A 12,513-nucleotide genomic window follows, 5' to 3' on the forward strand; every position below is an offset into this window, starting at 1 on the left:
GTGGCTGATTTTCTTTATGTATGTAACGTTAGCTGTATTGCATCTAAATGAACAAAAAAACACTTGTCTAAAAGATGTAATGTACATGTTAGCAACATGATCCACCAATGACCAGTGACCAGTGACTGCAGTGCTTCAGCGCTGCAAACGTTATTAGTGTGGACATTCTGTTTTAAAAAATACAGGACAGAAAATTTTGAATGCAAATGACAGCCGTGTGCTGGACTTGGTTTATCTACCTTCTTAATCAACATAGTCATGGCAACTAACAGTCAGCAACAAATAAGAGCAGTGAAAAATTTGTGTCAATGTTAGAGCGTGTTTGGTGTTAGGGCACCCCCATTAGAATCAAACAGGTTGCATCTGCAGGTATCAAATGTGGAATGCTGTTTGAGGGCTGATTTTTCACCACCATTCAATTTAATGTATCTGAAACCTGGCACAATAATATTAATGTCTTCATTGTTATTGGGTGGACCAGGCAACTTTCTCCTCCCAGTCTGAGGGGCTAAATTGCAAGGGTCTGAAGCATTTGAGCACTCTCACTGGTGAGAGTTGATATGACAGTATCAGAGATGTAGCCATAAGACTGCAAGGTTTTGAACCCGAAGTGAATGAAACTCTTTTCGATAAGTGTGGCGGATTCTCAATGTGAGAATTTCTAGATTTCTGACACTTTTTATCCAATTTAGAGGTGGCAATATCTTCACTGCTATACATCAAACTAACACAGAAAAAAGAGCTTAGTGCCAACTGGCATGAATGTAACTTCAAGTGAGAAAAGGGGACAAAAGGTTCTTTACTGCTTAGGCAACAGGCCCTACTAATTTTAGTGAAAACGGGAGGCCATTTAACGTCAGGGAGTTAGACTTACGAAAATTTCCATGGGCCAAGGTCAAACAACTTTTTAATGGCCTTCCAATCAGTAGAAAACTTTGGGATTGCAAGAAAATAACTGCAATCGCATTATGTACACATTCAATTTTGATATACTTTTTTCAGCTCTTTGCATTTTCATTATAATCCTAGCAATCCTAGCAAAGAAAGCCTGAAAGCCGGAAACTGAGTGAATCAGACAGGATGTAGTACATCATATCTTGAATTATTCATAGATAATGCCACTGGATCTAAATGACATTACATAGGTACAAATGATATATATATAATGACTGATGTTTGCAATCTTAAACCCCTGTATACAATGCATCGCAAACGTATGGTATTCTCAAACTTTCAGAGGATACTTTCACAAAGTCCAGTGTTTTGATGTCACAAAGTGCAGTGTTTTGCTTCACATCAAGTGAATTCATCTAATGTGTATTGTAGATTATTTGCTTAAATGTCATTGGTTTACATTGCAGCCGACCCATAGATCAGTCTCACAAACCTCTCGTGTGTGTATGTGAATACGAAGAGAAACATGAGTAACATTACCAGCTGAAATATTAAGGCTTGATGTGTAATGAAATGATAATGAAGTCATTCAGGTTGTAAACTGTTTATCATCAAAATTATTCCTTGTGAATTGATTAATTTAAGTGCAGTCCCTGAAAGCTATTTCCCTCTGAGCCTTCTGTCATGTAACCATCAGAGGTCTTATGCCTAAAGTGCTATTTTCCACAAATCTCTGACTTGCTTTCATCACGGCAAATGTTAAGTATGTAACGTTAGTAGTACCAATTATATATCAAAATATCATTTGTCTAATCACACGTGCAGCAAACAGATCCAAATGTGTAATCCACAAGAAGAAATATCAGCCCTAATATGACTAAAAAGAACGATCTGTAACTTTTTCTCTGCCTGTTCAATGCTACAGGACTATGAGCATATTTACTTTTTTTATACTGATGTGCTAATTTAGAAAACCAAACAACATCCACTTGTCAATGAGTCTTTCTACTTCTAGACTAAGTGCTCTACCAGAGTAACATAGATAAGGAAAATTTGGGAATGAATTGCTAAAAGTAGTCTACAAACAAATGATACATGTACTACTAGTTAAGTCACTATATGTTTGTCCCATCACTTGGTTGATGGTCTTTTCATCTTAATAAACATGATACACAAAAGTGGAAGATAACAGGTAGCACATGTACTGCACAACATTAGACATCAAGACATGGTAACAATAATAAAAGATTATTACTATTATAAGCAATAAAAAGGCAATATCAAGATGCTGGCTCATTGAATTTTGATCACTACAGTGGCTGGTGATTTTAGCCACTTCACATAGAAAATGCATCTCTCAGTGTCCATCCTGCTCATTAGCTAATGTTCATCCACCATTGAACCCTTTGAATATGGGGGTGGTAGCTAATGGCATGTACCTTGATGGCGTCCCTTGAAATTGTACATTCTGACCCAAGAAAAACATGAGGCAATGCTACATTTGAAGATGAATATCAGATGTATTCTTTCCTCTCCCATACTCAACTGTCCTCATACAAGGAATACCATATTGAAGATTTTCCCCTTTTTCTAGAGTATAGTTGTCCAACAGCTGTTTCTAAGAAAAAAATGAATTTCTTCTCTGAATGACTCACAGCCTCTTGTACCCTCATGATCCCTGACCATGGCAGAATAATTTAAATCACTGGGCTGTCCACCATGCACCAGGAGAGACTGAAGTGAAAGTGATGAGAACTTTTTGGGTCATTTAACTAATGCTGCCTTCTAAGGTTGCCCACTCTTTCTCAGAAAGGTCTTGGGGAAAGTGACTCCTAGATATGAGGATCTTGAAATGTAACTGGTGCAGATTATTAATGGCCTGAGCAAAGCACTTTGGACTATTGCTCGTAGCCTTTTGCAGCTTAAACTTACATACTGAAGTTTTGTGAGAAACTTATCTGGTACTCAATGGATCAAAATGATGCCCAGTGGCGGTATTGACATGCTTCGTTAAAAATCAAACAATTGTGAGATTTATAGAAAAGATCTTGAGATTTTTTTTTTAATCTTGAGATGTTTTGAGTTGATTTTGAGATGTTTTGACTCAATATTGAGGGTTTAAGAAAAATAAGATGCTTTGCAAAAATCTCAGGATATTTTGAAAGTTGCCTTGAAAAAGTTCCATTTCTTGAGATGTATTGAAAAAATCATGAGATCTTTTCTATTTCAAAGAATCAGCCCTCATAACCCCTACTTTGTTTCGGTCAGTTAGTCCTGACTCATAGCGAGCAATTGAGCTGGTCTCAATCATGATGTTTCTGACCTATATGTAGGACGAAGAGATGCTGTTACAGTTACAATGTAACCCGTAACCTTGGAATGGCCTTCAGGTCACACTTTGAAATGACTGTCTTGTTACATGGTGACCAGTAAGTAAGAAAAAATAATTAGAGTCCAGCGACCTCATACCTACATGAAATATTTAGAGCTTTTGTAAATTTTATGCAAATGACTTATCCACTTACATAGTTTATGCATGGTGATGTTCATCATTGACTAACGTACACATGTCACAAGTATAAGATTCCCATCATTAGTCATTAAGTAGATTTTCTATTTTTGTATATATTATGCAAATCAGTTCCTCATTCCTCATCCTGAAACTTGCCCCTCTTTTTCATGACGTTGAAAGCTATCTACCACCCAAATATCAAAACCATATTATGTCCAGTACAAAAAATACATTGAAAAAACTGCTATGACAGAATATTCTCATTAATTATGCAAATGTAATCTAATTTTGCATAATTAGTATTTCATCTTTTACAACATTGTCTAAGGTGATGATGGCTGTTTCTTCGTATCCGAAGATCAATGGTAGTCAGACAAGGTTGATTAGACGACCAGTCTGCCTGGCCTGCACGTGACTTTTTAAGGTGAAGGAGGGGTGTGCACTTCCTTCTCCACCCTCTCGTCTACTGGCGCACTAAGTCCTACAGGGACAGAACTGTTTTGCCACGTAAGACGGCCCCAGCAGATGCAGGTTTATTATTTGGAGTTTCCATCTCCTAGGAGGACTTCCGACCAAGGATGCAAGGGGTTCCTCCTACCCCTGACTCGTGTGTCATGGCGGGTGCGTCATGCCCGAACATGCCCCTATGGCCTGTCACCATAACAAAGGCCTGTCACTGCCACTAGCCGCAGCTATGTACTCATTTACACCTGAGTTAGGTGAGGAGTAAAGTGTAAAGTGCCTTTCCCAAGGGCACAAGATCGGTGACACGGCAAGCGGGTTTTAACCCGGGACCTCTCGGGCCTGAGACCAACGCGCTCCCGATCATCTCATGCGGTCCCACAGTTTCTAAGGTACCTACATGCCAAAAATCATGAAAATCCATTGTTCTCTTCTTGAGTTATCCACTTCAGAAGTTTTTGACAAAATGCCCCTGATATCCCAAAACTAGCCACTAGGGGGCCCAAACTTATGTCACTTATTCCTGAGCACAAGAGCTACCTAACACTAAAAAATCAGGACATTATCTTGTTCAGGACATGAGATAGCAAAACCGGAGTTGCGCTGCAGTTGCGCTGCAGTACCAAGGAAAGCCGCTAGGGATCCCAAAATCTAATCACTTCCAGCTTTTATCACATCCCACCAACACACCAAGTATGAAACCAATCCACCCAGCCGTTCTTGAGTTATCTTGTTCACAGACAGACAAACGCTACTGAAAATATAAAGTAGTCATGACAACTGTCTTTTGCACAAAACACATACTATGTGGACAATTGGTAGCATACAATAAGTGGATAGCACTAAGTTATACCATAATCTCCTTGGTTATACATATGTTCATTCTCCATCAACTGTGTGCAGTCTGCTTTGTACAATGTATATAATATGTGAAGTCGACTTTACTCACATTAGGTTTGGACAACAGTCCTGACATGACACTGGAGTGGTAATAATTGTTCCAGTTCTGAATCATTCAATAATGAAGCCTTTTCATTGCAAGGCTTGGCAATCAACACAAAACATGCCTGAAGCTTTTTGATAGATACCTGATGTCATTGAATGTTTAGTTTTAAGTCTATTGTTATTTGAAAATGGTGTTGTTCAAGGACCATTACAAATATGCAATGTTTAAATTAAATGTGTGTTAATCTGCTTCTTGCTACAGTACTTCCAACCTTTGCCACTCTGTGGGCTCACAAACCAAATCTGTACAGTCAAACCTGTCTAAAGCAGCCACTCAAGGGACTGGAGAAATGTGGTCACTATAGACAGGTGGCCACTATAGCAATCAATTGACTATGAGCAATAAGTTACCCATGATTTCAGTACCCACTGATCTTTCTCACCAAGTAACATTGTCTCTATAGTCTCAAAATTCAACTGACCCTGCCAAAGTTAAATCTATATTGCTATGTGATGTTGGTAAATTCGCTGATAAAGACTTGCACCCAAGCTCTAACATTCAAGGCACACGTAACGTTACCTTCCACTACCGCCCAAATGACCCTGTCCAGACCTCCAAATCCTTGCAAACTACGATTTTAAACCCGGCGCAGGGTGACATACGACCGCTGTATGGTTGCAAAAGGCATTGTTTCTGTATCTATTCAGAAATTGTGTGGCTGTGGCCGTGTTGGACAGGTCTTTGCTATATGTAAGGTTGCCTGGGGTTGTCTGTCCTCTGACAATCCTCATGGCGGCCCTAGGACAAGGTCTCTAGAGCCACCAACTGCTGTGTGGATCCGAGTGAAAGGCTGGGCCCCGCAGAATTGCCAATTGCCGAAGTTTATTCAGTTCCGGAAGATCACTGCGATATCGGTAGCCCCTGGGAAAGGAATTTAGCAGAGTAGAAATTCGGCAAAGTTCCCAGAACCACTCAGGATGCTCTCCAAGTTTCTCCAATCGAGGCGGTGTGTGGCCCTCAGGCCCAAGATTCCCGATCTTGCTAAGTGTTTCCCAACTTTTATTCCCTAGATTTTGCTGTTTGACAAGTGGTTGATATCCAAACAAACAAGGGACGCTAGGGGCTTTCCCAAGTGCTACCGCCCCAGCCTCCAAATTACATGTGACAGGTTCCGTGACCTACATTACATAATGTTCCCTTGACATACAACCTTCTCGATTAACTACCTCCGCCGGCCTTCCAAGTACAGTAGCGCCAACAGGTTAAATGGCTAATCTACTACAGAGGTGGTCGACCTGCTGCACTTGTGGCACGCTTGTGACAATAACAACATTAAAGCTTAAGTTTAAATTACCTTAGTGTTTCTATCCTTACATATAGACTGTTATTTGTTAAGCAACCGACAAAAAGGGACCGTAATGGCCAGGTGGCCGCAATGCAAAAGTAGCTGCTAGTACAGGTTTGACTGTATCATATTTGACCAATTGTTTGCGGCCTATTTTCCAGGTTCTATCTACAGTTTGCAGCTAATGTAACAGCAGATTGGGTGGAGGGAGACATTGCTGTGGATGATGTGTCACTCAGCCCACAGTGTTTTGGACTAAGTAAGTCGAATAGCTTTTAATGGTTCTTTTGCCATATGTAGAGTAAAACATCTAAAGCAAAAGATAAAGAAAAAGTATACACATCCAATTGATCACTTTCACCAGTCGTATAGCTAATCTGGTTGAAAATGGTATGTGTAGCTCAGCTTGGTTACCTTAAGCAATCAATAATATTCCACATATTTTAGTAACCTCAGCTTTTGTTGTCTATGCTCAAGTGAATTACTGTGGTCTTAATTAAATGATCGTGAATTTGGGATACACCACAGACTGATAGTGAAATTAATTGTTTCCTTGGTGAATAAATTATGTTCTCAAATGGCCACTGCTATGATAAGACAGCATACTGTCAAATCAGGGAGGGACCATGTTCGGTCTGCCTAAACACCTCAAACAACCTCAAACAGCTCTGATATATAGTGTGCATGGGGCAACAGCATTGCATGGAGCTCTGGATACATTGTTTATGCATTTATGAATAATAAAATGCAGTAAGTCCTAAGTATTTTCCAGTTACATTTTTGTATTTTGAGTTAATCTACCGGTTTCAAGATTGAAGCAATTTCTGGTCTCCATATTGGATTGTCTGTGTTAGGAGTCTGCATTATACCTCCTTCAGTCCACAGAATGATGACAGTAAGATAAAACTGTGGATAATGTATTTGATTATAAGTGTCTTATAGATTATAGCAATTTATTAGCACAATTCTATCATTATCATCTTATAATACTTGTATACTAAGTATTTTTCAGCCTCAAATTGCTTCGATCTTGAAACCATCTAACTCCAAAGAACTGGTAAATAGTTAGGACTAGCTCCATTTTTTAAAATGTATAAATGCATTAGCAATGTATCCAGAGTGCCACACAAGGTCATTTCCCCGTGTACACTGAAAATTAGAGTTGTCTAAGGTTGTTTGAGGTTGTTTGAGGTGTTTAGGCAGACCCGACAACATTGTGCACGTAGGTGCAAATTTGTTTTCACACCAACAGTTTTTTGACAACTCTCATATGAGAGTATTACCCTGGATTTTGCAATCTCTCCAGGGGTATTGCAATCCCTACTATCTATTACTAATGGTTTGGACATGGTCTTTCATACAGTCTTCTTATTATACTACTTGAAATAACCATTTTAGCCAAATTGGATTTATTATGATTAAGGATTTATATGTATTTTTAATCAAATATGAATTTGTATTCTATCAAGTTTTTTACTGGGTATTGAACCAAATTACTGAATCAAGATGCAAGAAGTTCCTTGCGATTCAAATTTGGTTCTTTGAATATCTTTAATTTGGCATGTTTTAGACCTGAACAGGTGATTGCAACTGAACATCCTCTCTTAAAACATCAAGCTGACTACAACTATACAATTTTTCACTCACCCCTTGATGCAATGTACATGACTGTACATTTTACTGTCATTAACTGTACTGTAAATTTGCATGTGTAAGATTGTATGTACTGCATGTAATGTACATTGTATATTGTAGGCAAGTGGTGGAAGTTGATTACTTCACCAAGCACCATATATTGGACAAATGAATGGACTGTTGCCCCTAAGCCCCCTGCATATATCTATCTATCTCCAGGTATTGCTTTAAATTATCTGATGAAGAGGTCTGGTTCCATTCATTACATGTTATGATGTCTGCTGCAGCTTTCATTCCACAATGGATTCTCATCAGAGGACATCAATGCATTCAGAATCGACCACTCATAAACTATAGTTATCAATGACTGTTCAGTTTATTACATGTAGATGCTTGTGGTTTTTGACTGTATAATAAAACCACTAATTGGGCTGCCATCATATTGTACAATTGTCATTTAAACAATCTAGACATTCTTTTTTATCTTCTTGTGGTTTCCACCATCAATCTGCTCTCCTTTGACCTTGATTAGATTTGTGTCTACTCTACTGTACAATTGCATTATACATGTATGTACTGCACATTTAGTGTCGCCAAGTTCCCAGCTACAGGGAAATCCTATAGCAAACCAGAATCTTTTAACTCTATTTATTCACAGATTATACCTTAAGTCAATTGCATCAGATTCATTTATAAAGATGACCATAAAATGCAATTGTTTATCATTGGGTCTTGCACAGTTCAAGGGAACAGTAGGAGTTATATTAGGTAGGTGCAAATGGATGATTGCATTTACAAGGGCAAATCTGAGAGTAAAGGTGCACAACTCAAAGTTCAGGGCTGCTTTTAACTGTAAAGCCATAACAGCATGACACAACCCCATTCATTGCCCATGGAAAACCTGTTACGAGGGATGATCAATAAGAACCTTAGCCTCACCCAGAAATGATAAGCACAACTCAGATTTCAAAGCATAGCTGTCAAGTATAAAGTCTTACATGAATGTGTACCGAAACTCAAATTATTGTGATCATTACTTTGCAGGCAACACCCAGTAACGTTAGGTAAAGCTAAGGGCACAACCTACTGTATGTGCAATTTGTACATACGTTTTTTTTTCAGGCCACGTCCGCCACGTCCACCACGTATTTCTTTAAATGTTCAGGCTGTACAGGGCAGGTGCGTAATAAAAACACAAAATGTACTGGACATTGAAATACAATTTTATTCTTTTAGAAAACTAACTGCCCAGTCCAAAGCTGAAGCATTTTAATCTTAAAAGATACAAATTGTGACAATGTCTTGTGAATACAAAATGTATATACTTAGTAAATTTTAGTACGAAGAAATCATTAGTCTGTGTCAAAGATTCATATCCTGAAGATGCACGATGTGGTTTACAGACTACGTTTGATGCATGTCAAGTGCAGATGAAAAAAAATCCAATCAGAGGGAATGAATGTAGCTTAGCTCAAGTTTCCCCAGCAGAAGTACATCGTAAAGCTTTATAGCCCACAACATCTGAAGTGACTGTCGCTTGAGAGATCAAAGTCACGCTTCCCTGTGATGAGTTAAAAGCAGACCATCATGGTGTTATCTTGAAGCTTGTTATTGAACTGCTCACAATGTTTTGCTGGATTTACATCTTATATTTAGAAAACCTGAATGTTGCACCATCTGCATTTGATGTGTAAAGCACTTTCCTCACGTAGCGCACCAAGCATTCATATGACTGTTAATCATGACCATGATGAGATGGTGCGATGTGCAGATTCTTTTGAAGCAGAAAGTTAATTTTTGTAAGCAGCTGGTACATGTTAACTTCTTGGGACTGTGATCATAAGATATACATATATTACTGAACTGTGCAGCTATGTCCATCATAGGTACATGTACAAATGTTCTTAAGATAATGTTATCCACCTTTAGTACACCCTATTGATCTACATGTATGCTAGTACTCCTCATTGACGATGTCCCAATTACTGGTTCTTGTATAAATGTTGGATTAGAGCCAGCTGCAGGGAGAGGTTGGTCAAGTTGGTTAACTGGTATGACTGCCATTCAGCACAACACACTAGGAAAGTGAAGTGACATCCCACCGACACTTCTACAAGACAAGTGTTGATATGCAAGGTGACAGTGGCAGAGCTTTAAGGTCACAAACTTAAGATACTTTTATCAGATCAATAAATGCCCAATGGTTGCAGAGGAGCCATCAGCCTAGTGTCACGGTTCTGCTGAGCTGTGATTTTCTCCTTTTAATATTCAGCTGTTGCCTCAGTTCTATAACGTAAGTCTCAAACCTTGACCTTCGTGAAGCACTTAAGAAAACATACTTCTATTAGTCATTGACTTGATTTGGAATTGTGAAAATATAATTTCCGGCAGTTGGCTATTCTGGCTTTCAGTCTCTGGAATTTGTTTGCTCAGATAAGACCCATGTGGTACCTAGTGGCAGATAGCAAATTTCCCTGATGTTTCAGTTACTGTACAAACATGTGTAGCAGGGTAGATTATCATTACAGAGAAGGGTTGCTATTCGATATTCCATCTACTCTAACAATGCCAACTGAGATGCCCAGTTACCAAATAATGGAACCAGGAGGAGCTCAACTGTGAGGGAGCTACCTGGTTACTACACAGTGGAGACATCTCTCGTCTCTGAAATACTGGTAGCCCAAATCATGTGATCTGTGCATGGTGATTGATTGTGTCGTTCAATGTTACAGTCTTTCTTTTTACACTGAATGATTAGTCTGTTCCCAAACACCAGACAGTCTCATGTATCACCAAACAATAATGTCTGAGTTAATGTATACAATCATCTTAAGTGGACACTGTCTCTGCATTCTGTCTCTGTGATGGATGCCTCTGAAATGTTTCAATTAACTTTTGTAGCTTCATCTTTTCAGTCATCTTTTGCTTGTTTCTGTTGATTGCCAATGAAAGTATCTTTCACATCTATGACCATTGACGTTAGTGAAGGCCCCATTAGCTTAAAACTGTTGATTTCTAAATCAATTCGGAGAAATTCTAGGTTCAGCTAATTGAATATTTTGAGCATGAAAGGTTTAAATGTCTCAAACCACCACAAAATGGTGGTTCAGAGACAGTTTCAGCAAAACCACTACATGTATGTGTGATCATGAAAGTTTTTCCTCTCAGAGTTCATGTCAATGACACCATACCACTGGGTATTTAGGTCTTTCATAGTGTTTTCCAGAATTTGTGGATCAATAGCAGTTGAAAAAGCCTTCACTTCTCTCTGGACAACAGGGAGATGAAAGCTTTTATCTTTCTCCTTGGGGACTGGAAAACTGAAACCAAACTGTCTTCAAAAAGATTATCAAGGAGTGGAACTGGTAGAGGCAGGTTCAATAAGACAAATCAACAATGCGGCAGGTTTAGAACCTAAAGCTAAACTTCAAACAGGTTCACAGATGGGACTATCAGAATTTTCTTAACATATGTCCAATTGCATCTGTCTACATAAATCATATCAGTTTGAGTCAATTTTATAACAATTTATGAAGATTAAGGTAGAAAGTTTTATTAGTCTGTTGTCAGCTATTAAAAGTTTCTCTGTGGTAGGCTCCAAAGGATCATTCTAATTGAATTGAATGGCTGTTATGCAAGAATGTGACTGGAAAATCATATTTCTATGAAGCATGCTCAACAACAGTGCCAATCCAATTCACTGCAGCTATAGCAACAAATATGTATCTTAATATGAAGTAAACATGTTTAGTGCATTCAAATGTGCTCACATCATTAATGAACATTACATATGCTCATATTTCACTTAGGTATCATTCGCCATATGGTGGGCAACTTCCCAGCTCCAAATTGTTTTTGAAACTAATCAGCATGCTGCTTTCCATATAATTCTTGTGAATTCTTGAAGAGAAGGTTCGTTATAGGGAATAAGGCAGCAATTAAGCCACAGCAAGTAAATTTTATAGATGACATCCTCTGTGGACTGCCAAAATAATGAGATATGAGAGGCAATAGTAAAATTGAGATGGGTTGTTGTTGTTGTTGTCTCTCTAACCGCTTCAGTCTGTCGGTATATGGTCACATTTTGCAAAATGGACCCCGTAAACATTGTAACCAGAATTAAAGTGACAAAATATGACATCACAAGCAGCAAGGCATTCATTTCTGTATTCAAGAAGTGAACAAGTCCGGCAAAAGTGATACTACTGTGGTATACTGGTACATGTGCCACTAACCAAGTTGGCAACTACACTCATGGATTGCATATTGGTACCACTTTTATGACAGTCCAACAAGTTTCACTTGTACAACTACAGTCATGGCTGCCTTGCTAGTGTCACTTCTACAAATACAATTGTTAGGATACCTATTTGCCCATTTTGGTACTTTCTCATCTTGTTGACAGACAGTTGACCATCCCTGAAGAAGAAAAAATATGGAATTATTGTTTTTTCCTGAAATCAGGGGAAAATTGATGAGCATGATGATGTCATCCATAAAATTTACTTGCTGTAACGTTGCAAACAGGAAATTGTTACTGGTAGTAAAGAGGCCCCCAGGAGGTAAAAGGAGATACAAATGTATTTCTCCCTGTTCTTTCTGCCTACCTTGTTGCTTCTTTGTCAAAACACCACACTGAAGAATGGTATTAGACTACCTGATCATAATATTATATAACTTAGAAATATAAGAAATGATCAGGAAGTCAATTGCATCAAT

The 12,513-nt window shown here is 38.5% G+C and overlaps 1 protein-coding gene across 3 annotated transcripts in view; it reads left to right on the forward strand.

The window, feature by feature from the left end:
• The window catches only part of LOC118415382 (leukocyte tyrosine kinase receptor-like), a 60,657-nt gene that overhangs the window by 14,661 nt on the left and 33,483 nt on the right, over window positions 1-12,513 (forward strand). For all 3 annotated transcript variants that reach the window (XM_035819948.1, XM_035819968.1, XM_035819958.1), the window contains exon 9: window positions 6,321-6,418. In XM_035819948.1, the coding sequence (XP_035675841.1) occupies window positions 6,321-6,418 (98 nt within the window). The remainder of the gene's footprint in view (window positions 1-6,320; window positions 6,419-12,513) is intronic.

The sequence above is a fragment of the Branchiostoma floridae genome, chromosome 1, assembly GCF_000003815.2.
Source record: "Branchiostoma floridae strain S238N-H82 chromosome 1, Bfl_VNyyK, whole genome shotgun sequence".
In the NCBI taxonomy this organism is placed as follows: Eukaryota; Metazoa; Chordata; class Leptocardii; order Amphioxiformes; family Branchiostomatidae; genus Branchiostoma; species Branchiostoma floridae.